The 25,825-nt window shown below is 40.5% G+C and overlaps 1 protein-coding gene and 1 long non-coding RNA gene across 2 annotated transcripts in view; one reads left to right on the top strand and one right to left on the bottom strand.

The window, feature by feature from the left end:
• Window positions 1–290: 290 nt before the first annotated feature.
• The window catches only part of WASL (WASP like actin nucleation promoting factor), a 34,522-nt gene continuing 8,987 nt past the window's right edge, over window positions 291–25,825 (top strand). The window contains exons 1-7 of the mRNA XM_032220780.1: window positions 291–1,233; window positions 11,101–11,235; window positions 19,850–19,936; window positions 20,306–20,402; window positions 23,339–23,362; window positions 24,797–24,965; window positions 25,625–25,667. Coding sequence (XP_032076671.1) covers window positions 1,108–1,233; window positions 11,101–11,235; window positions 19,850–19,936; window positions 20,306–20,402; window positions 23,339–23,362; window positions 24,797–24,965; window positions 25,625–25,667 — 681 coding nt within the window. The 5' untranslated portion in view covers window positions 291–1,107. The remainder of the gene's footprint in view (window positions 1,234–11,100; window positions 11,236–19,849; window positions 19,937–20,305; window positions 20,403–23,338; window positions 23,363–24,796; window positions 24,966–25,624; window positions 25,668–25,825) is intronic.
• Window positions 1,934–2,230, bottom strand: LOC116511041. Its single transcript, XR_004255710.1, has 2 exons — window positions 2,141–2,230; window positions 1,934–2,052 (listed from the first exon to the last, which is right to left on the bottom strand). It is a non-coding gene; the product is annotated as an uncharacterized LOC116511041 (long non-coding RNA).

The raw sequence follows: 25,825 nt of genomic DNA, 5'->3' as shown, positions 1-25,825 counted from the left end.
AGAACCGGAGATGAACATTACTCCCCCGGAGTCGGGAACGACTAGCGCGTATATTTGCGAGGGGAACCTTTACCTTTAAACCTAATTTAGAGCCTTGAGCCGTGAGTCAGACATTACCAAGGACCGGAGCGAGCCAAGCCCAACATCCATTATCCATTATTCAAAGCAAGACCTAAGTGGAAGCAAACTCTCTTGTAGGAATTAAATTAAAAGAAAAAGACGGATTTATAACAGCAACGCTTTTCCCCTCTGGAGTCTGGAGGCACAAATTACGTCTGCGGGATCGTCGGAAGCTTTAAGCCAAGGGGCAGGCAGGTGACAGGAGCGCACACCCCCGCTTCGCGCCACCAAGCCGCGCGGTTCTGCGTGGAAGAATTGCAGGAATCGCGGGGCGCGTCCCTCCTGCAAGCCCGCGGCGTCTCTCCACTCGCTTCCTCCGCCTCCCGCCACCGCCAATTCCCAGACTTCCTGGATGACAAGGCCGGGGAAGCAGCCTGGCCTGGCTCGCCCCGGTATTTAACGGGGGAGGCCACAGAGAGCGCGACTCCCCAGCTGCCAGCTGGGACTTGCGTTGAAGCCGAGCTGCGGAGCCGCCCCGCCTACGCTCTCCGGACCGGCGGCGAGGAGAGTGAGTCCAAGCAGGGTAGGGGGAGCCGGGCCGAGAAGTAGTGACGCGGGCTGGGCAGCCTGAGGCGTCTCTCGACCCCGCGTCCTCCCCTCTCCCTCCGCGGCGTTTGGTCTCGCCCGCGCCTCCGCTCCCTGCCATGTTGGATTGCACGGCCGGCGCCGGGGAGAAGTTGGAAGTTTAGTGCCTGTCGGGAGAGCGGCGGAAGGCGCGCAGAAGGGCGAGGAGCGGGTGTTCCCCGGCCGCTCCGCTCCGGTCGCTCGCAAGGAAAAAAAAACCCTCAGGAGTTGCTCCCCGGTCCGACGCGGCGCCCCCTCAGGTCGCCGCCCCGATGTTGCTGCAATAGCGCGGGTAGGCAGGCTCCTGCGCCGCCGCCACCCTCCAGGAGACGCGGGGCCTGACCCCCCGCAAGCGAGCTAGAGCCAGCTGCGAAGCCGGCGGAGGGGGTTGGCAGTCCCGGCCTGGCGCCGGCGGCGGCCGCCATGAACAACAGCCAGCAGCAGCAGCAGCAGCCCCCGCCGCCGCGGAGGGTCTCCAACGTGGGCTCCATGCTGCTCACACCGCAGGAGAACGAGAGCCTCTTCGGCTTCCTCGGCAAGAAATGCGTGGTGAGTGAGGGACGGGAAAGGAGGAGGCTTCGCCCCGCTAGCTGGGCCTGACTGCCTCGGGGGTTGGGGAGGCCCGGCCAGTCCTATGGGGGCGCCTGTGGAGGGTTTGGCCACGCGCGTCCCGGGCGGGAAGCTGCCTTGACCTCTCGGGGAAGGGGGCTTCGGGGCAGAAGGGGTGACTTCCATCTGCTGGAGGCAGAAGCTGCGAGTGGGAGGCGTGATGATGCAAGAGCCCTGCCAGTTTTTCCTCCTTCCTCCCCCCAACTCTTTTATTTCCTTTCCGGCGCGGGGTCGTGGCTGGCTTACTTTGAATTTGGAGAGAGCAGAAGGTCCCTGGCTGGGGCCGTTCCCACGGAACAGCTGCCTACTTTCCTCCCCCACCTCTTATTCCTCCCCACGGCTCTGTATTGTTGAGGCGGAGGTGGAAAAATCAACCCCTTAACAGCTTTGGCTAAATTTATACTGAAATGTATATATTGAAATGCGCATTAAAGTGCACCACCTGTCCTAATATCCCCATTTATTTGTACCCATTCTTATTCATGTTAATTCTTATTCCTGTTATCTTCTACATGAGTGAGAAACTAAATAAATAAATAAGTAAAAGAAGGGGGGGGGAATGTGCGAAGAAAGAAAAGATGCCCGCCTTTACTCCCCCAAGGGAAAGAAGACTTCAGCGATCTCTTTTTGCTTTTTTTGGGGGGGGGGGATCTGGTGGGATAAATACTAGGTGCAGGTGAAGGCTGTGGATCCAAGCAACAGGAAGGGAAGGCAGAGCCTGTTGACTAGAGTCGGCCCATTGGATCTGCTCCGGCTTTGCTGAAAGAAAGAAAAAAAAACCTGGTTAGGGGAGCTCCAACAAATCCTTTCCACTATGTGGCTTGTTTTAAGGCAGATGCTGTTTTACCTTTGCTGGGGAGCTCTTCACTTTTTTGCTATGTTAAGAGATTATTTTCTCCCCCACTTCCTTTTTCCAACAGGTATGGTTATTTCAGAGTATACCGGAAGTGCTTGGTGTTTTTTCAGTACGTGTGTGTCAGAAATGGAGATGTTGCAATTCGTGTATGTGTGTGGAAAAGTTCAGCTACTCATAGAAAGCTGGCATACATTTCTACCTGTATAGTTTCTGAACTTTCAGGAAATGAACTAGAAAATGAAAATAGCGCTCTGGATTCTGTTCCCTGCTGAGCAATAGATTTGCAGAGCATATACAAAATTCCCCTTTGGGGGGGGGGGGCGGGAACAACTGTAATAATCCCTGAAATTTTGGTAGTCCTCATATAGCTGTTAGATACAGTTATTAGGTAATAGCTCTTCATACAGCTCTTAGCAGACTTTATGCTGCTGTGTTTGACTTAGTAAGTTTTAGTATGCAATCTATATCATGCTGTTTTATATTGAAATATTCTGCGTTTAAATGTGGCCTTTTCTGATTTCTGAGCTGACAGACATTTAAACATATCACTAAATAAATATTCTGTATTTCAGATGGATTAGCAGTCAAACTTTTCCTCTTCTGAATCATTAAAAATAATACAACCATGAATAAAGCATCATAGATATGTCCTGTTTCCTTTAAGGTTTTTTGTTTATTGACAGAAACTGGTTTTACTAAAGTCCCCCCCCCCCCAATTATGACAGAAAGGGCAAACATAAACTATATTATCGAGAAATTGACTACAGATATGCAAATGCCTCTGCCCACTGTAAATCTGTAAGGATTATAATAGTATACTCGTCTGGATGGAAAATCCAGTTTTTTTGTTTCTGATGAGGTTAAATAGGTAAAGATTCACAAATCATTCAGTCACAGGTAATCTGTAATTCACATTTCATTAAGGCCAAATTTGCACTCTAGATATGTCTTTTTCAGCTGTTAATGGGAATTTGCAGATATTTTCTGAAAACTGTCTAATGAACATGAGCTGCTTTTTTTTTCTGGGAATGCTGATTTACAGTGGGGAGAATATACATTTATGTTGATTGCCATACTAAATTCATGTTAAATACTGTAGGCCAGGTAGCTAAACATTAATGCTGTACTATAATATTATTAGCAAACCACTTTTTTTAGAGGGGGGGAAATTAGCACTAAAAATGCCTTTGCCGAAGCTTAATACACTCCACAGATTTTTAAAATCTCTTTTAGAATATTATATTCTCTCTTTAGCAAAGAGCTGTTCCTAAGTGGAAAAGTCATAGGCTTTGGCCTCAGGAAGTACTAGTTTTATTTCCAAGGAAGTCCCAAGTTTGCTGGAGAGCCATTGCTAGTATTGAGCTGCATGGATTTTCACTAACTTAGTGCAAATTGAATTCCCTTGAAACAAGAAAATAATCCAATTATAAGTTTTTAAAGAACAAATATGCTTTTATCTACATAATTGTTTTATATGCAAATGTAATCAAAATAATACATGGAAAAATTGTGTACTCAGCAGCAGGCAACAAGAAAACCAATTTGGGTACACTGATAAACTACAGTATGGAAAATAAAATAGTATTTATTAATAAAATTAGAAGATATATTCTAGACTTGGAGAAAATATTCAAGTGATGACACTTGAAATATTTGAAAATACATTGCACATTTTCTTCCTCATATACAAACATTGCTGAAAATCTTAAAACTATTTTAAAATAATTGTATAATTTAATGTAAAACTTATTAAAAACAAATTGCATGTGTGTTAGTTCCTTAATGATAAATACATAATTACACATGTGTATGCACTATATATAATAGTAATATATTAAAAGTATATCACTGACATTAATAGTATGACAGTTTACAGCATTATAAAACCATAAATAGTAACGTACACAATGTTTCTACCTTTACTAAAACTCTGTGCTCCTTAATGTTACCTTCTAATTAGGCAATAAAAGCTGTGTGAAGGAGTTTTGACTTCAGGGCTCTCAGGAAGTTATCAGGGAGGATACCATTCAGATTTCAGGAAGCAGATTGTTGTACTGCATGAGCCGTACAGAGAGCAGCAGCACATTCTTCTTGTCCTCTTCTGATCGCATTTGGAAGTTGTACGCTTTAACCACCCTTTTCTGGCTGGATCTACTGGACAGCATGGTTCTACCTGGAATAAGTGGTCCTTCAGATATGTGTAGGTTTTGTGCTGTACTACTTTCTAGATCAGTGTTTCTCAACCTTGTCAACTTGAAGGTGTCTGGACTTCAACTCCCAGAATTCCCCAGCCAGCATTCGCTGGCTGGGGAAGTCTGGGAGTTGAAGTCCAGACATCTTCAAGTTGATGAGGTTGAGAAACACTGTTCTAGATGCAAATGCCAGCATAAAATAACCAGCCACTTTCACTTCTGGAATTGTAACTGCTAGTCTGAGAATTATAATGCAAGTGAAAATCAATGTGATGTGAAGGATATGAACCATAACTGATAGATAATATCTTTAGCATGCAAAAATGTTAGGTTCAGTCTCCGGCATCAGTTTAAAAGAATATGTGATGAAAAAGACTTTACTTAGAGAATCTGAAGAATCACTGTTTAAGATTTTAAAGAGACAGATAATCTCACCTTTCCTAAATCAACAATACTCCTTAGTCTTCTTGAATTGTAACAAATTCTGTATGGATAAAGTAAAGGCATTTAGCTTCTTATTCAATAATAACAGTTCCCTTATTGAGCTCAAAACAGGTAATCCTTGTTTAATGACCACTTGCTTAGCAAATATTCAAACTTGCAACAGTGCTGAACCAGTGGTATTTATGATCAATCCTTGAAGTTTCAGCCATTGTGGTGTGCTTCATAGTCACATTACTGTTGTCCAGGTACTTGGCAACCAGCCTGGATTTTCTGCCATTGGAGCATGGTCATCTGATCAAAATTTGTGACTTTCTTGTCAGCTGCCCACAAGAAAAGTCAGTCAGGAAGTTAGAAATCACAATCACATGAGGTCTTTGCTTAACAACAGTAACTGTGGGCTTGCAGAACTGTGGTTGCTAAACAGCATGGTCATACAACATCACCCTTTACGATTGCATTGCTTAGCAGCCGAAATTCTGGTCCTACTCCAGTGGATTGGGGTTTTTTTAATGTACCTTCCTGCTTTTTTAAAAAGTATTTTTTAACTTGATTTCCTTTAGTTCTTTTCCTCAATTTAGGTTTAAGAAATCCAAAGTCATTTTATTGGATGGACCACATTCTTTCATTTTCTTTAAAATAGTTTTACTCTACACCATTCATTGCTGCTTAATATGAAAATGTATTGTCAGTTCGATTGGACAAAAGTTTTCTTCAGGCAATTTCAGAGAGAAATCCGTGTTCACAAGCTCTGATGTGCTGAGAGTTAATATGATTACCTTATCTGCTGAAAGGTGTAACAATTTATTTTTTCAATCTGGGAGAAAATGTTATTTTTTATTACAGTTGACTGCAAAGCTATCTACAGAAAATGTATTTGAGATACTAACATGCTATATACCATGTCTAGTATTGGTTGTTTTTAATTGTGGCCACTATACATTCCTAGTTTAGAGTATGGTTTATATTCCTAATATGTAGGAATAGCATGAATTCATAGGACTGGCAGCATTATGTTTTGCATTGTTGCCTTGGAATTTATACATTTTCCAAATACTTAAGTCCATGGCTATTCCCTATCACCCTTATCTCACTATGCAATATAATTGTCAAATAGTCTGAATTTTGTTAAGGACATCTATTGTCTAGACGTGGTAATAGGATAATAATTGGATTATTGCAATGTACTCTACACAGAACTACCCTTGAAGAGTATTCAGAAGCTACAATTGGTACAGAATGCACTGGTATGGAAAATTCTGGAGAGGGTAGTCCCTGTAACATAGCTTCATAAGCTTCATTAGTTGCTGGTTTGCATCTGGGACCAATTCAGTGTATTGGTTATCACTTTTAAAGCCCTTCAGGGCATGGAACTTGGTTATCTGAGGAACCATCTCACCTCTGGCGGTGATTGGTAAAATAAGAAACAAAAGTCCATCCCTGTACCATCCATGGTCTTGTGTTTTTTATTTAATTGTTAATTTTAATGCTTTTATATTCTTTTATGCCACTGTAAACAGTGCATAATTTGATTAGTAAGGCAGGCAGCATATGAATTAAATAAGTGTATTTAAGATAGTATCTTAAATGCATTTATACTGAAAGGTATTTCTTTATTAAATATGCAGGCCATAATGATATTTTTTGCATGTTTTGCTCCATTTGTATGAGCCTTACATTCAAGCATATTGGATGCAGATAGAAACAAGGCTGGGATTGATAATCTAGCACTATTTGCAAGACCACTTACTTGTTTTACAAGAAAATGCAAGGTGTTTCTTTTTGAGAGCATTGTGTGAATGCTTCACTAGCTATTTAACCATAACAATTGACCTAAAATAATATGTAATACTCCCATTATCAATAAAATTAAATAGTTTGAGGTTGGGTTTCTATAGAACATTTGCGTTTTGTTCTTAATGCTTGGGCCTTTATATAAATAGAAACATTTTTTTATATTTCATTATGTTTCCACAGAGCACTTTTGTTTAAAAAAAGAATATCTACTCCATGTGACCACAGTGTTTTAAAGACTGTTCTGTTTTCTTTTTAATCTTTTACATGCTTGTGTTACTTATTAATTAAGGGTTTGCAGCTTCTGTACATTTTTCTTTTAAAGAGTAATTTACTGTGCGGGATTTCTCTGATTATAAGAATAACTGCTATTTGCTTTTCTCTTCTATAGTGCGCACTGAAAAATTGCCAGGTTAGGGATGACCAAACTAAAGGGTTTTTTTTTTTTCATTTTCAAAAAGAATATTCTAAATACATTTATTACTTCTCTGTTACTAACTGTATAGAATTAGGCCAGAGACTGAGATAATTTGAAAACTGAAGAAACATTTACAAGGAATTCTATGATACAAAAGCGAAGTTATTAGGAACGATTTTTGGAACACTGAAATACACCACCTTTTGGGGGAACCTTTTTATTCCTGATTTGTCAGGTTATAGTTTAATGTATAACATACTAAGGGTGTTTCTGGGTGTCTGGGGGAAAACATAAACCTTACAGACCTTAACACGATAGTGGTCAATCTGGGTGGGGAAGTGTGGTATAATTTTTTTTTAGGCACTGGCATATTTGGAATTTTGAAAAACCTATTGACACAGATACAAAATTGCTATTTTAAGGCATGCTCATTCCCAAAATGCTATCATGGTGGAGATGATAAGTTTAATAATTTCATTTAAATCAAACTTGGCAAGACCAAGGAAATGACATCCACCACTAACACTGGGCATGTTCATCACTATTACATGCATCATTCAATACAGTGATTCCTCAAATCCAGTCGGTATTAACGTTGTGTTTCTGTGCTATTACTTCCTGGCAATACCTTCAGTAGCTGCAGTAGAATCCCAGGTATGGAGTCCAACTGCTGCTAAAGCGGCTTCAAGAGAAGGTACTCCATTACCTCTCTCAAGGTTTGCAATTTCTTTTCTCAAAGTGTTGGCTATCTCCCAAATCAACCATTATATAACAGCTCAGAGAAGCCAGGAAGAGTATGGTAATACTCTGCAGGTGGTAGAGCTCACATTGCAAAGGCTATTTCCACAAAATTTGAACAAAGTCAAAAATATCCCAGATTGCAATCCAAAATCCTCTCTTGCTCACCTCAGAATTTATTCAACTGAAGGGTCCTTGGTGCTCTCTGAGCTTACTTGTTTTCTGCTGCTTTTCTGACAATTACTTCCTGGCAATATCTTCAGTAGCTGTAGTAGAATCCCAAGTATGGATTCCACCTGCTGCTAAAGCAGGAGCTGTGAATCCAAAAAGACTCTGAAATCACTGACCAGCTTCTTCAGGAAGGATAACACCATCCAGACAATTTACCAGGAGCAATGTTGTAGGCATAGCCCATGTTTCTAAGGATATAATAGCAACTCCATCTTGGTACTATTTAATTTGAGCTTGTTTTTTCCCATTCAGTCTTTAACAAACTTAACCAATTTTTACATAATCTCTGGCTCAATTGGGGATGGAAATACATTATTTCATGTCATTAGTATATTGATGATTCCTCACCTTTGTCAGATGACTTCTCTTAGTAGTTCTGTATATGCTAGGGCCATGATGGTGAACTTATGGCACGTGTGCCAGAGGTGGCACGCAGAGCCCTCTCTGTAGGCACGTGAGCTGTCGCCCCAGTTCAGCTCCACCATGCATGCGCGCATGCCTCCCACCAGCCAGCTGGTCTTTGGGTCTGCTGTGCATGCACAGGAGACAAAAATCGATAACAGCAGTAATTACCTACTAAAATATATCTATTTATAAATAAGTTACATAACAAGAAAGATGTTTGCAATATGACTTATTAATACATGTAATTTTTAAGTATTTGCTCATTTTTAAATAGTCGTTCTTGCCTCCAATTTTGAATTTTGCCATGCGAAATATGAAATTTGTACCCACCTATTCTTTTTCAGAGAGATTGATTTATTTGCCTTTACATAGAAAGCTATACTTAAGTCTCAGCACTGATCTCAGAAATCTGAGAAATGTCAGATTGGGTAGCACTTAGGTCGGAAACCATTAGGAAATATTACAATTGTAGGCTAGATTGTGAACCACAAAACAGAACAATAGAATAAGGCATTGGCAAATCTGCCATTATTATCAAGAAAACTATTAAGTCACCACAAATCAAGCTCAACTCAAATGAGGCTTTAATTTTTTTTAGAACACTTTACTTGAATAACACCTAGGAGTACTTTCAGATATGTTGGATCATGAGTTGCAAAATTTCTATTTGTGCAAGCATTGGTCATAGTATTTGGGAATTGATTCCTAGCCTATCTTGAGGATGCCATGCTGAAATTTTTTTGATAATAAGCAAGGGATTGCTTCTTCCTTCACAGGGCATCTGTAAGGTTTGTAGGGGGGGGGGGAGCTACATTTCAACAAATACTGTCAAGATTGAACTGCTAGGCTCCTTTCAGATCCTATTGCTATTCAACATGCCATTTAACTGAAGTGGGTTGGTGGAATGGAATGCCAAAGATTTTTGCATGCAGCGTGAGACCCTGGAAGCCATCAAGGTCACCACTGCAGGTACCTAAGAAGGAGGTGGACTATTCCCATAACAAAAGGACATCTCATAATTGGACAATGTGAACACCCAGGAGTGGGGAGAAAGAGAAGCTATTGTTTAACTAAGCAAGCCTTTGCAGAGGAAAATCAGAGCTGGTTTTGTTTTGTGAAGGTCAAAAAGATGACAATGTGTATATGTATTTAAAAATGGTTTTAGTATATGGCTGCTTCTTTCCAATAGGCTGACGCATAACTGTAATATAGAATGCAAAAAAGAGGGAGTTTAAAGATTTTGGGTAAAAAACATGAATCGTAATTTGAGCAAGTGCTTTTTCTCCAGGAAATATTCTTAAACTAGCTTTTCAATCCACACTTTTAGTCAAATCATTTTGAAATTATTTCTTGCATTGCAGTCAAAGTCAAAAGAAGCATCCCTGTATTGACTGCAATACTAAAATAGTATTTGACCTCTGTGGTTAAGACTGTGAAAGTTTGAAACATCCTGCAATAGTGTGGTTTTGAGTGAAATACCACAAATGAGCTTCCTTTTTTCTGGCTGGCAGTTTATATTGAAAGTGTAAGACTTGGTCCCTTCAAGTATTAAAGGAAGAGATTTTCTTTGTGGGAAAAAAGATCTAGAAGAATATCTTCAAAAAGATATTCATTGTGTAGTATGCAAGAATTTTAAAATTTTGATAACCTCTATAATAATTTCTGCAGAAGATATGCAGAAATTTAAACTACAAAACCTAGTTAATCTATTTTGAACACCAAGGTTATAATTTGCACATTTCAGATTTTTAAAGCAGAAAATGTTGTTATAGCTTGCTTTTTATGGATAAAAAGTAGACCAGTCAACTTTTGCTTTGTTGCATATAAAATCTGCCAGTTGCAGATGCAGACCATCAAAATAAAGGCTGGTTACACCATATTGTGTACTCTAGTCCTACTAAATTAATATTTCACTTTGGCCTATAAGGTTGGTTTTATTTGGCCATCAAGCTTTGTTTTAAACATTTATATCCTGCTTAGCCTTTCTGTGGTTATATAACCTTAACATAAAGACAGAAATCTAAAACAAGAATACTAGTATTCACAGCAGCATTTTTAAAAAAGGACTCTGCCAGGGAATTATGTCAATTGTCTATTAATATTTTTAATGATTTTGTTGATATAAGTTCAGCTCTTAGCTGCTGGTGATCCAAAGCCAAATGAAGATCATGCAGAGACTATTCTACAACAAATTTTATACGGTGTTTTTTTTTAAGTCAAACAGGATTTGGTTTGAAATACTTTGAATTAATTTCTTACTCTATATTGTCTAATTTTAATAGAAAATAGGCTTTAATCTGTGTTCCTAACCAAAGGTAATGTTAGGTGTATATGTTAATAGATTAACGTACAAAAATGGACTGTCTTCTGTCATCTACTCTGAATTGCCCAACTTTGATAAAGTGCATAAACTAACTGATACACTACTACCATGATGTCCACTGTACACAGATAACTTTTGGAACAATCAATACTTATTAGTTATAATTGTGATAAAGTTGGGAGGTATTGATGAATCTTCATGTTAGTGTTTTTCAGATACACTATTTTACTATTGAGTCCTGTGGCATTTTGTAGTACGTTCAAAGAAATTGAATGCAACATTATCTACCTAGAAATAACTATTTTCATCAGATGAATTCTGCAAGATTTTATTTGTGATTAATAGAAAAGACAATGGAAAAAGATGATACCTAAATTTTAACATAGTATTTTTTTTAATTTTATTTTAGACAATGTGCTCTGTGGTTGTCCAGATATATGCAGCGGAGCGCAATGCTATGTGGTCAAAGAAATGCTGTGGTGTAGCTTGCCTTGTAAAAGACAATCCACAAAGATCCTATTTTATCAGAATATATGATATCAAGGTAACTGTTTTTGCCATATTTAGTTTATATTTCTATTGTTTATATCTTATGAAAATGTTGAGTCACAGGTAGTTGCATATAATTACAAATTGTTTAAATATTAATTGCTAAAGCAATATGGATAAAGAGTGCTATGCAGAAAGCAATCATTTTCTTTTTCATATTCTATTGCAGATATTATTCTCCTAGGCGCTGCTTGGAGTGTCCAAGCATGGGTTAACTTCAGCTTGCTGCCCAAGGATTGAGTTCAAATCTTCGTGTTGCCACGCCTCCTGTTTCCCACAGAGCCTCAGTTTTAAAAACTCAGTTGCCCTAAAAGGGTGCAGTTGGGGAGTTCCAGTCTTTGAACAGCAAATTGGACACTCCAAGCAGTTAATGTAGCCTTTTTTTTCTTTTTTTTTGTGTTTAGCATATATTGTTAGGATTCTTTATTTTTCCACTGGATGGAAGTTCACTCCTAATTGAAGCCCGGAACAGGTGCTCGGAGCATGACCGCCTTCCACAATCACCGCGGTTGAGGCACCACCGGGAGGCTCGTCAACGGCTGCTGGCAAGCTCTGGGGGCAGGTGGGTAGTTAGGGACCCCCTGGGTTCACTGTCGGTGGTCTAAATTTAAAACGAAGGCTTTACTGAGCTCTCCTAACTGCCGTCAGCTTCCTGGTGCGCTCCGTAGCTTGCGGCAGCCAATTTGGACAGAAAAAAAGCGGCATGCTTTATTCTCAAGCCATTTGCTTTGCCGAAACCTGTTTCCACAGCAGATCGCCGCTGGGAGGGCTTCTTAATTTGGGATCTCACTGTGGGGCTCCAGACAGGTCCCCCCCTCCCCAGGAAGACTATTGAGAGCGGCTGCAAGGAGTTTGGCTTTCTCGGGCCATTCCTTGAAGTATCACAGCGTAGATCTGCAGTGCCTTGAGACTTCCATTTTTGGCGCCAAAAATTTTGCTAACTGTTACTGATCCCTGCAGGGCCCCATTTTCCTCAGAATGTGGACTGAATTAAAAGGGCATACTTCCAGAACTATTGCATTACTGGGAAGATTACAACTAAAGCTCTGACTGAGATAGAAGTGTGCTGTGGCCCGCAGGAACGTGTCTGAAGCTAGGAATCAAGCTGAACCTCCAACTAACAAACGAGCAGGCCCAACCCTGCTGCTAAGGGAGACGGTGCAGGCTGCCCCGCAAAAGGGAAACAGCCCCAAGCCAAGAAAGTCTCAAAAGCTGCAGAAAGGTTGGCTGAAATGGGACAGAAGGCCCTGGAGAGACAGTTTCAAAAGGCAGTTAGTGCCCAGGCACAAACTATGCAAGCCAGGGAACCACCTCCACCATCAGTTTCTACAGACATTCCCTTGGTGGAGACTCCACGGGAGGGCTCTCCCTCTCTGGCAGACGAAGGGGATTTTGGATTTTCTTCCAAGGCTTCTCCCAGGTCTCCTGTTTCCTCTCTGGAGGAGGTAGACATGGAAGAGGCTTATTCCCTAACAGGGGAGGAGGCTCCTTCCACTGGCCCTAATTCTGCGGAGACTCCTAAGTTATCCCAAGCAATGAAGGAGGTTGTTCAATGGGCAATATCACAGGGGATTGCTAATGGCATCCAACAACTGGGTTTATCCTTGCCCCTCCTGAGCAAAGCCAAAGCCAGAGGGCAGAACATTGGGGTTCTCCCTCAACCCTCCGGGGCCTCCCCTCATGCTTCCTCAGCTGTCAGCGAGGTGTCTGATGAGGAGGAGGGTGGACAGGACGCCCCTGATCTGTCGGAGGATGAGAACCCAGCCCCCAACGCCCCCGCATTCTCTGACTCATTTAAGCCTACAATGTTCAAGGCCGTTCTGACCAAAGCTAGGGCTTCGTCCATTCACATGGGACAATCTGATAAGAATACCACTGATCAGGGTAACAAGGAGACTATAGGATCAGGGGATCCAGGCGCAGGCCTCTTTAAAGAAATCACTTCCCCTCAGGAGTTGGTTCCAGTGCCACAGCTGTTCCTGGATGTCATCCAGCATCAATGGGTACAGTCTGGGTCAGTGGCCAATCCTAGTGGGATGGATAAAAAGCTCTACTCTGTAGAGACCGCCATGGAGGAGCTCTTGAAGCTTCCGCAAGATGACCCCATAGAGGTGCTAACTTCCAACTCTGTCCTCCCAGCCGACCTACTGGAAGGTCTGAAAGCGGAAGACAAAAAGGTGGAGAAGGCCTGTCATAAGACTCACATTGCCACTGTGTGGTCCTCCTCTAACTCTTCCTACTTCAGCAGGTCAGCACTATTTTGGCTTCGCAAGCTGTTAGCCAACCTCCCTGCTGGAGATACTAGGTCACGCCAAGACGTGAACACGATTATTGCAGCGGTCGAGTACTCGGCCGACGCTTCACTTAATGCCACCAAATTTTCATCAAGGGCTATGGCTTCTAATGTGACCACTCGCTGCTTGCTGTGGCTACCCACTGGCAGACAGACATGAAGGCTAAATGGAAGTTGGCCTCGGCTCCTTTCAAGGGTGGCAAGCTATTTGGGGAGGTCTTGGACTCTGTCCTGATTGAGTCTAAGAACAAATGAAAGATCTTGCCGGCGGTCACCAAGAAACCGGACTGCAAAGGCCGCTCCTATTTTCGTAGGCAGCCCTTTCGGAACAATAACTCCCCTTCCACTTTGGAGAGCTTTACCAGGTCCTATTCCCAATCACAGAACCGCACCCAGGATAGGGCTTCCTTCAGGGACAAATCCAGACAGCAGGGGAATCGCAGGTCCTTTCGAGAGTTTTTTTCCAACTGCTCCTTTCGCAAGCCCAATGACCGTCACCGGTCGCCTCCCATCGGGGGTCAGCTACAGCTTTACGCCGACCAGTGGGAGGAAAACGATGGACGCTTGGGTACTGAACACCATTCGTCACGGCCTCACTTTAGACATCCTTTCCCTTCCTCCTCGGTCCTTCATTCGTTGTCCCATCCCAAAGTTGCCCCACAAGTGACAAATGATGCAGGTGGAGATCCAGCATCTACTGAACATAGCGGCCATAGAGCAGGTGCCCCGGGGTCAAGAAGGCAGGGGATTCTACTCAATCCTCTTTCTGGTTCCCAAAGCCTTGGGAGGAGTGAGAGCCATTCTGGACCTCAAGAAACGCAACATCCACATAGCGTACAAGCGCTTCAAGATGCAATCGCTCCAGACCATCTTGGGTTGCATCAGGCAGGACGACTTCCTGACTTCAATTGATCTGAAGGAAGCGTACCTGCATGTCCCCATTCTTCCAGCGCATCGCAAGTTCCTGAGGTTCCAATTTGCAAACCAGCATTACCAATACAAGGCTCTTCCCTTCAGCCTATCATCGCCCCCCAGGACTTTCACCAAGCTCCTGGCTGCTGTCGCTGCACACCTCAGGACTCATCCAGTGAGGATCATTTGCTACCTGGACAACATCCTATTAATGTCGGCGTCCAGACAGAAGGCGTGCCAGGATCTCAACGCCACCGTCCACGGACTACAGCAACACGGGTTCTCCGTCAATCTGGAGAATAGCCATTTGGAGCCTACCTCCAGGATTGAACACCTGGGCACTGTGATCGACTCCTGAACCTGCAGGGTTTTCCTCATGCAGGAACGAAGGGACAGCATCACATCTCTCGTATGTCATATCAGGAAATCTGGTCAGCGCCTCTAGTGACTCTATCTCAGCTGCTGGGGAAGCTGATCTTGTGCATTGCGGTAGTCCCATGGGTGCGGCTGCATGCACAAGAACTTCAGTGGTTCCTTCTCCCTATACAGCGACACAAGGCCAGCAACTCCAAGAGGGTGGTCACCGTTCCCGCAAGAGTGGTTCGGTCGCTCGGTTGGTGGCAATCCTCAGCACTAGCGAGAGGGTCCCTCTTCAAGGAACCAGAGCGCCTTGTCATAACACACCAGCTTATATGGCTGGGGCGCCCACCTACAGACTCATGTGACGCAGGGCAGGTGGTTGCAGGCGGAGCTCACCCACAACATAAACTGGCTGGAGCTCAGAGCCGCCAAACTTGCCCTGCGCCACTTCTGTCGGTTCATCGAGGGCCATCATGTCCTCATTCTGATGAACAAAATCGCCACCAAGGCGTCTGTCAATCATCAGGGCGGCACTCGATCAATAGCCCTGATGTCAGAGGCAGAGGCATTGGAGCATAGGGCGGAACGCCACCTCAGGTCCTTGAGGGCAGACCACATCTCCGGGGAAGACAATGTGACAGCAGACTGGCTGAGCAGGACAACCATCAGCAACTCGGAGTGGCAGCTACATCCGTCTCTGTTCCACCAACTGACACAGAGGTTCGGTCTCCTGGTTCTAGACCTGTTTACCAGTCCCGAGAACGCTCAGCTCCCCCGGTTCATTTCAAGGTTCCAATGCCCCGACGCGGAAGGGACGGACGCTCTTGGGTGTTGCTGGCCCCCGGGACTGCTATATTATTATTATTATTATTATTATTATTATTATTGTACAATTGTATCACAGCGGCCAGTTGTTTCGCCGGATTTGGCATTGGTTACTAGTCGGGCCCCACCCAGGGGCCTAGGACGTCGTAACGTATTTACGTAATATGCGTGCAGATCCAAGCAGTGCGGCTTTTTGCATTTGACTGATGGTGATTTTGTCAATTTTTAACTGTTTTAAATGTAATTCCAGTGCTTTTGGAATAGCACCCAGTGTGCCAATTACCACTGGAATTACCACTGCTGGTTTGTGCCATAGTCGTTGAATTTCGATTTTTAAGTCCTGGTATCTTGCGATTTTTTCATGTTCCTTCTCGGCGACCCTGCTATCACCTGGTATTGCGATGTCTATGATTGTGACCTTATTTTTCTCAACCAGTGTGATGTCTGGTGTATTATGCGCCAGTATTTTGTCGGTTTGTATACGGAAATCCCACAAGATCTTGACCATCTGATTTTCGGTGACTTTTTCAGGCTGATGTTCCCACCAGTTTGTTGCTGTTTTAATATTATAATTTTTGCACAAATTCCAATGGATCATTTGTGCTACTGAATTGTGCCGCAATTTATAATCAGTCTGCGTGATTTTTTTACAGCAGCTGAGTATGTGATCAACAGTTTCATCAGCTTCTTTGCAAAGTCTGCATTTGGCATCATCAGAGGATTTTTCGATTTTGGCCTTAATGGCATTTGTGCGGATAGCTTGTTCTTGCGCAGCCAGGATTAGTGACTCTGTTTCTTTCTTTAATGTACCTGTTTTTAACCATAACCAAGTTTGTTCACTGTCCACTTTATCTTTTATTTTTTCCAGAAATTGACCATGCAGTGCTTTGTTCTGCCAACTCTCCATTCTTGATTTTATCACATCTTTTCTGTATTCTTGTTTTGTCTGTTGGGCCTTCAGTAGATTTTTGTTCTTTACTTCGATTAATAGATGTTCTTGAGTGTCTTTTAAATAATCAGCCAGTGCATGTTTTTCTTCTTCAACTGTTTGCTTCACTTGTAATAATCCTCTGCCACCTGATTTTCAGGGCAGATATAGTCTATCAGTATCACCACGTGGATGTAAACTGTAGTGTATTGTCATTAGTTTCCTGGTTTTTCGGTCCAAAAGGTCTAAATCAGCTTGTGTCCAGTTAACTATGCCAGCTGTGTATCTTATAACTGGTATTGCCCAGGTATTTATGGCCTTGATTGTATTTCCACCATTCAATTTAGATTTTAAAATTTTCCTAACTCTGTTGGTGTACTCTCGCCTGACAATAGTTTTTACTTCTCCATACTTCTCCATGCTTGATGTTATCCAACTGCAGAATGCCTAAGTATTTGTAGGCTTCATTTTCTTTGCATTTAATTAGTTGGCCATTGGGCATTTCAATTCCCTCAGATGCAGTGATTTTGCCCCTTTTTATGGATACAGTGGCGCATTTTTCCATGCCAAACTGCATTGAAATATCGGTGCTGAATACTCGGACTGTATTTGTCAATGATTGGATTTCTATTTCTGACTTTCCATAGAGTTTCAAATCATCCATATATAGTAAATGCGAAATTTTTTCAGCTTTTTTGGCTGTTTGGTAGCCTAATTTCATTTTTTTTAAGATTACTGATAGTGGGATCATTGCGATGATGAAGAGAAGAGATGAAAGTGAATCACCCTGGAAAATTCCTCGCTTGATATTAACCATTCCGTAGCTCTCATTCCCTACTGCCAACTCAGTTCTCCATTGTTTCATTGCCTTTTCAGTAAAGGATGTAATATTTTTGCTAATGCCAGTTGTTTCTAAGCATTTTATGATCCAACTATGTGGCAGTGAGTCAAATGCCTTTTTGTAATCAATCCAGACCAAAAAGGCATTATTATTATTATTATTATTATTATTATTATTATTATTATTATTTATTAGACTTATATACCGCTTCATAGGGCTTTCAGCCCTCTCTAAGCGGTTTACAATTTTTTTTTAGCAAATTGAGTCAGCAACTTGCCCCCACAGTCCGGGTCCTCATTTCACCCACCTCGGAAGGATGGAAGGCTGAGTCGACCTTGAGCCGGTGAGATTTGAACCACTGAACTGCAGATCACAGTCAGCTAAAGTGGCCTGCAGTACTGCACCCTAACCACTGCGCCACCTCGGCTCTCTATATGCCTTCCCGCCCCTCCATTAATACCTCAGGTGATCAGGAAGATCCTGCTGGAGAGGGATGAGGTACTACTCCTGGCTCCGCACTGGCCAAGGAGGTCCTGGTTCGCCGACCTTGTCAGTCTGTCAGTGACCAAGCATTGGCGCATTCCTCAGGAGCAGTTCTCCCTCTGCCAGAGGACCGTTCCTCACCCAGACCCTCGATGGCTTCAATTGGTTGTGTGGCACTTGAAGGGGAGCTCCTGAGGCAGGACAACCTCTCTGACAGGGTCATCCACACCATCCAGGCGTCCACGAGACCTTCTACTGTGCGGATCTATGATGCGACATGGACCAGTTTTTCTTCCTGGTGTCACTCCCATCAAATCATCGCCACAGCTGCGACAATTCTGCAAATTCTGGACTTTCTATAGGAGGGCTTGGGAAAGGGTCTTGCCCCCAGCACACTTCGGAGGCAGACAGCAGCCCTGGCCACCATCTTGTCCAGAGATTATTCTCAACCGCTCAGCAGACACCCAAGGGTTTGCAGCTTCCTGAAGGGGGCTACCAACTTACGCCCTCCGATGGGGCATCATTACCCAACTTAGGACTTGTCTATTGTCTTGCAGACCCTAACATCACAGCCATTCGAACCTATTTGCTCGGCTAGTCTACCGCATTTGTCGCTCAAAATTGCCTTCCTTGTAGCCATTACCTTGGCGCACAGAATCTCAGAGCTGGCTGCGCTCTCCGTTAGGGAGGACCTTTGTATCATACATTCGGGCAGGGTAATTCTGAGATTGGATCCAGCCTTTTTACCAAAAATGAACAGCTTATTCCACAGAACACAGGAGGTGCTCCTCCGCTACTTTTCCCCACACCCTAGCCATCCCAGGGAGCAGGTCTGACACAAACTGGATGTGCGCCGCATTGTGCGGGTGTACAAAAAGAGGACGGCCTCCTTTCGCAAGTCGGAATCGTTCTTCATTTCATTCCAACCTACTTCCATGGGCAGGAAAGTGTCATCTTCCACCATAGGTTGCTGGCTGCGCGCATGCATCAAGTTGGCCTACGAACAACAAGCCAGGCCTGTTCCTCCTCGTATAACAGCGCACTCCCCGAGGAACGATGCGACGACGGCTGCCTTGACCACTCAAGCACCTATTGAGGAGATCTGTCGGGCGGCCACTTGGTCCTCAACATCTCCATTCATTCGAAACTACAGACTAGAGACCTTTGCTGAGGCTTCATTTGGAAGGAGGGTCTTACAGCGGGTCCTTGCGGCCCCTGTTAACCAGGACATTCCTTCTTCCCACCCTGGGACCACATAGCTTGGGTATGTCCCATGCTTGGACACTCCGAGCAGCGCCTAGGAGAATGATTACCTGATTGGTCGTTCTTTAGGTGCTGCAGGAGTGTCCATCCCCACCCTAGGGTTTCTTGTGTGGGTGCAGGACTTAGCACTTATAAGACACGGACGTTTTCATACAGCAACCTTTGGATCGGATACCTTCATTTTTAAAACAGCCTCTGTTGGGAACAGGAGGCGTGGCTACACAAAGATTTGAACTCAGTCCTTGGGCAGCAACCTGAAGTTAACCCATGCTTGGACACTCCTGCAGCGCCTAGAGAACGACCACTCAGGTAAGCCAACAGTCATTTTCTTGCTGAAAGTATAAATAGCTTAGTTTTCGCTTTTACAACTTCAGGAAAAAAAATTCTGGTCTGTTTACACTGTTACATATCCTATCTTTGAATTTTGTCTATATTTAATAGGCTCTGAGACAGTACAAGTTACATGAGGATTGTAGCACATTTTCAAATTTATACTACAAAAGTACAGGTTACCAAGAAGTTAAACTAGTTTCTATATTTTAAGAATAAAATTTTAATCTGAAGCAAAGCCATCAGAAAGAATGTAAAATCTTAGAATGTCCAAAGGTGAGATATAAATCCATGCATATTTGCTTACAATAATTTATGGTCTCAATGTCTGTATCTTCTTCCCTTCTCCTTCTTCCCCCTCTTCACTCTTGCAGGATGGAAAACAATTGTGGGAACAAGAATTATATAATAACTTTGTATATAATAGTCCTAGAGCATATTTTCATACCTTTGCTGGAGATGTAAGTATTTTCAGGAGTTAATTTGGAAATGTGATTACTTTATATTAAATCAAATTTGTTAAAGTAACCTATGAAATATCAAGTAATTTTATGTGATGTCTATATTTCTATTGATTATTTTCAAACATTTTAGTGTTCAAAAATAAAACTGACTGATTTTTACCTGAAAACGTAATTTATTTTTAATCTAATTTTTAGTTAGCTTATACTAGAAAGATATAAGACTAAATAACGGGGGGGGGGGGGGTGGAATCTGAAGCCTACTTTCTTCAGTAGGTTTTTTGTTTATATAGTTTCATAAGAGCTGCTGAGGAGCTGCATATTTTTATTCCCTGTCTTAGGTTGATCATGAACATTTTTGTTTTTCAGACATGTCAAGTGGGTCTTAATTTTGCTAATGAAGAAGAAGCTAAAAAATTCCAAAAGACTATAATGGACCTGCTTGGACGAAGGCAGAGAAAATCTGGTACATATAGTTTTTCAGTGCTTGTTTATCTTGTTTGTAGTTCTAGCTGTACTCATCCCAATTAATCTGTGCCCTCCTTACTTTGCTTTATAACAGTTCGGCTTGAACAGGTTTTCAATTAATGGAGTCGTTGTCCAATACTAATGCAGCATCAGGTAGAGTTGATTGGACCAGTGCTCATACTTCCTGAACTTCTCCTATTGCCCCTGTGCTAAAATTAGGCTTCAAAAAAACCCCTTTTCATAAAATATTTTTTTTTATTTTTGTTTTTTTAAATAAGTTCTGTAAGAACATCATTGCTCAAAGCTCTTCTGTGTATTAATTAACAAGTAATTATTTTTACAATTTGAATTTAAAAGAGAACATATTGGGATATGTGCAAAATGGATCATTCTACACAGTGCATCATAGTTTTATGTATATAATGTATAGCCATTTATTAACAATTAGCTTTGTGGCTATGTAATCTATTATAGAATTAATTCATTAAATATTATCATTCCTTCCTTAGAAGAGTTAATGTAAATAATAAAAGCTAACTGTAATTTAGCAAAACAGGCCAGTGAGAAGTAATGGGGATACCAAAAAACAAAGTAGGATTTGTAAGGAAAAAAATGGTTTAAAATAAATAAATAAATTGGACTTCTTAGCACAAAACTGAACATGCTCAAAGCAACAATATATGGCATAGTAGTTGAAAAAAAGAAAAGAAAAATAAAGGTGCTGGCAAAAGAAATCTGCTGGAGGAGCATTTCACTTAGGAAGTAAGAATCCCCTAATATTTTGCTCTCTTGGCAGATGCTTTTTGTACCTAACTTACTTAAGTTACTATATATTACTAAATATATAGTATTTTAGTGGCACAAATATGTGTTTCCTGTTTAATTTTATACACTCATACATACATAGGTACATACAAAATATGTATACTATATACTACTGGGTAGGCTAATTCTTCATGAATTTTTAGTCTACATTCATCTTTTTCTGCATTATAATGTACTGAACTGGTACTTGAAATTACCTAGCTGCCTAGATACATTTGTCTAATTTTTAATGTTCAGCTACATTATGAATTAAGTATAATTTCCATCAAACCATGCAGCATCCCACTTGACCCACACAGATCCTCTTGGGTGCCCTTCCCCAACCCATACTTCCCCAACACATGCTACTATAATGTCCTCGATCAATGCAGCATCGTTATCTTGTGCATATTCACACACTTTTCCCAAAACCACATGGAAGCTCTGGCGCCCCAGATATCCCCTTTCCAACACATACCCCATGCGTCCCCTCGCTCACTCCCACCTGGCAGCACGAAAAAGGAAGAAAAGTGAACATTTCTGATGCTCCTGTCAGCTTCCCACAGAGAAACTCAATGGGGAAGTTGCCAGAAAGTCAGAAATCACTCCTGCTCTCACTGCTTTTTTGCTTCATTCCTTTTGTCTGTTTAGGTAAGGGTAATGAGGACCCAGTGGGCAGAGATTGCACAGTATTTATATATAGTATGGATATGTAAATATATATACCAGCAACTACATATAGGAAATTCTTTAACCTCTCATTCTCTAAGAAACTATTTCTACAAATTATGTTAGTATTTGGGTGAATATTTTTGTGTGTCTTCCGTACAATATAGAATTTTGAATTTGTTTCAAAAATCAATGTAAGATAAAATTTATTGGAAACATTTGAAATCTATTCCGGCAAAGTTATTATTAGGGTTCTTAGTCATGCCTTTCTTTTCTTTTTTCATTTTTTTTAATGGACAGAAGTTCTTTAGCCACTAGATGGACTCCTAAGTCTGTATTACACTACTGGATATAGTTCTGATTATAGAAAGTTGACCTTGAGTCTTCTAGTCTCCATATGTTTTAATATGAATTTCTGCATGAAGTAGGGGATTGGACTCTGTACTTTGACCTTTTCCAACACTCATTCCTACAATATAGATTTACTGACAGAGAAGATTTTAGAATGATATAAAATGATACAATAAACAGAGCATCCTATTTTTGTTCCTTTATTATATCAATATGTATTTTTTTTTTCAAATGATAAGATAAATCACTTCACGGAGATAACCTGCCATTGGGGACTAAATTATTGCACATTTAATTTTTTTTAAAAAAAGTTTAAATGTATTTTTTTTTGAGGCTGAGTAGCTTTCAGTCAAATAGAAAAAGAGTTTAAAATCCATCTTAAATTTTATCTTGTTCAAATTAAGAACTCAGATGTAGTATCTCAGCTATTTAAAAAAAGTGCATTGTTGTCCTTTTGGATACAATTTGCATACTGGGGGGAGTTAGTGCATATCCTTTTTATAATATATTGAAGTTTTAGATAAAATAAATAAAAACTTATTCTTACATATGTAACATTTGTAGATTTAATATTTTAATTGTTGAAAATCTTACTGCATATTATAAGACATTGCTTCTCTTTAATATGGTAAAATGTATGATATGTATAAATTTTTGAACTATAAATCTAAAAATGCATATATATTTTAAATGAGGTAATTATAGGAATGTTACACTGCAAGTCAGTTATTCTTTTTATTTACTTGTCTAGAATTGCATACATTCAGTTGTATTGTATTTATAAGATAGAAACAATGGATCGGCAAACTGTCCAGAAGTACTAAAAAATTGAGATAATTTTTTTAAAAATCTGCCACTTCTTAACCGCAAGTTGTGTCTGTGTGTTTCTCTTATTTTTTTACTGTTTTACCCTGGAAAACTGACTTTTAAAGCCAGTTAATAGTGGTCCTGCAGAGTGATTTCATATGTAGAGGACCTGGAATCATTTATAGGCCATTAGAGATTACTGTACTTAAAAGCTTTACTAAAATGGATGAAATATTTATTAGCTTTTTTCTTAACTTCATGCATGAATGGAATGATACTCATGTGTGTTTTCCCCCCTAACAGACAAAAGGAGAGATCTACCAAATGGTAAGGTTTTTATTAATAACTATAGCATGATCATCATTGTTACATAACTGCAATCTTTAATGTGCATTTCTGAGAATGATTTGTGACTTTAGACTTGTCCTCAGTTACAACTGTCACACCATCTCTGTGGTCACATGATTGCAATTCAGGCATTTGGCAACCAGTTCGCATTTATAATAATTGCAGCATTTTGCAGTCCCAGCTAGATTTTAACAAGCAAAATCAAAATGGTGAAGCAGGATTAATCCATTTGCAATCACAGTGATTCACTGCATTAAAATTGGATTCTTATTTTGATGACTCACTTAACAACCACATTGCTTGGCAATCAAAATTTCAGGACCAATTTGGTTGTAAATCAAGGATTACCTATAATCTATAAATTCTTCAGCTTTATATTTCCAATTCTGTTGGTAACAAAAAAAATACTGTGTATGAAGCATTTATTAGAGTGAAAATGGGAATTTAACAGAATTAGTTTTTATATTCTGGAGTTTTCATTTTTAATATATGTGATGAATTAGAAACTGATTTACTGTATGAAAGACTACCCTTTTTTAAGAGCAGCTGGGGAATACCCAGGATCTCAGAAACATGACATTTTATGTTTTGAGAAAACCTGCAGATGGATAAGATATCAACCTACCATACTGGATATTTGTAGCTACTATATTGTCAAATTGTTCAAAGGATGAACTCATAGACATCTTTGATGTTCACTAACTTTTGCTGATGGAAAAGCGCTTATGTTGTGATGGCAGGGGTTTCTGTGTTGGATATAGCAGTGCTAGAAGTGGAAATTCCTTATATTTGTGTGTTCCTTATGGACAGACAAATTCTAATTAGAGTGGATAGTTTGTTTCTTAACAGACTAAAACTTTCTCTGTATAGGTTATTAATTGATAAATTGCTAGTGAACAGTTTGCTTAGTATTCTTTCCTAGTAGTACATCGATGTAAGTCAACTAAATAGAGTGTCTAATTTCTAAACTGCTTAGGATTCTACCCTAAAATAAATTAGCTATTATGTGTATTCAAAATCTGTTTATAATTTCTGAATTTTAATCAAACACTCATAAGATTCATACCTTTTTCTGCACTCATGTTGATATGTACTGTTGGAGCATTTACTAGGTCAGGGGTGTCAAACTGGCAGCCCACAGGCTGGATGCATCATGCGCAGGCCATGCCCACCCCAACTCCGATAATGGGCAAAACATCACGTGATTGCAACGTGACGCAGCAAGTTTGACACCGGTGCACTAGGTGATTCAAAAACTTTGAAATATATTCTTAGGAAAACCTTTCTTTTATATATAATATTTCCTTGTTTTCAAACATTCTACAATGCTTTTGAATACTGAAACCAGCAGTTTATCAAAAGAAAGAAAAATCAATTCAAATCAAGCATACAGTCTAGTTTGTTTACTTACAGGTCCAAGTCTGCCAATGGCAACTGTTGACATCAAAAATCCAGAAATCACTACTAATAGATTTCATGGTTCACAAGTCAACAATATCTCCTATACCAAAGAGAAGAAAAAGGGAAAAGCAAAAAAGAAAAAATTGACAAAGGCAGATATTGGAACTCCAAGCAACTTCCAGTAAGAATGCCTGTTTAATTTGTTAACATTTTAATTTTACAAAACCCAAAACCTCACAGATGTGTTTCTTTGCATTTCAGTAGAAAAACCAAGCAGTTACATAATCCTACCTGCACAGCAAGAGTTCCTCATATTAAGTATCCTACAATAATTACCCTTTTAGTGCTTCATTTAAAAATCAAAGCCTTGATGGCTTATGTAGTGAAATGAAAAAGTGTTAGTATAAGAAAACATAATATTGAATCCACAGAAAGAAAATGGAACAAAGAAAGGTGGTGAACTCTTAATAGAAGACAAAACCAGTACAGTATTAAATTATATATCTTTCTTTGAAAGCAATTATATGTATAGTCCTTATCTTCCTTCACTTGAGAGTCTCACATTTGCTAATTTTAGGGAAGATGAATGTCAAGATGATGGTATTTGATAAATTTATGGTTTGATTAGTCCTGTCAAGAAAATTCTAAGCCATTTTGGAATCTATAGAATTAAGTGTAGAATTCATTTCATTATTATGTTAACATTTTCCATTTTTTTCTCAGATCAGGGAAATAATTATAGCAACTGTTTATTACCTTGCCAGTTATTTACTATATTGCAGTTGTCTTAACTTCATGTATCTAAAGCTTTTTTCTTCTTCCTTATTTCCTTGTTTTCAGACACATTGGCCATGTTGGCTGGGACCCAAACACAGGTTTTGATGTAAGTAAGCATGGTAAAGATTTACACTAGTCTTTTAACATATGAAACTTAATTTTTCTGACTACTTTTAGCATTGCTCCCTTGTGTAGAATTCAGTAATTTGTGGGGACATTTTTATACAAATTATGTCACATTTAGTTACAAGAATGAGTTTGCAA

The sequence above is a fragment of the Thamnophis elegans genome, chromosome 7 (genome assembly GCF_009769535.1).
Source record: "Thamnophis elegans isolate rThaEle1 chromosome 7, rThaEle1.pri, whole genome shotgun sequence".
NCBI lineage: Eukaryota > Metazoa > Chordata > Lepidosauria > Squamata > Colubridae > Thamnophis > Thamnophis elegans.
Note: the sequence above shows the minus strand (reverse complement) of the source record. Positions and strands in the feature narration are given on the sequence as shown.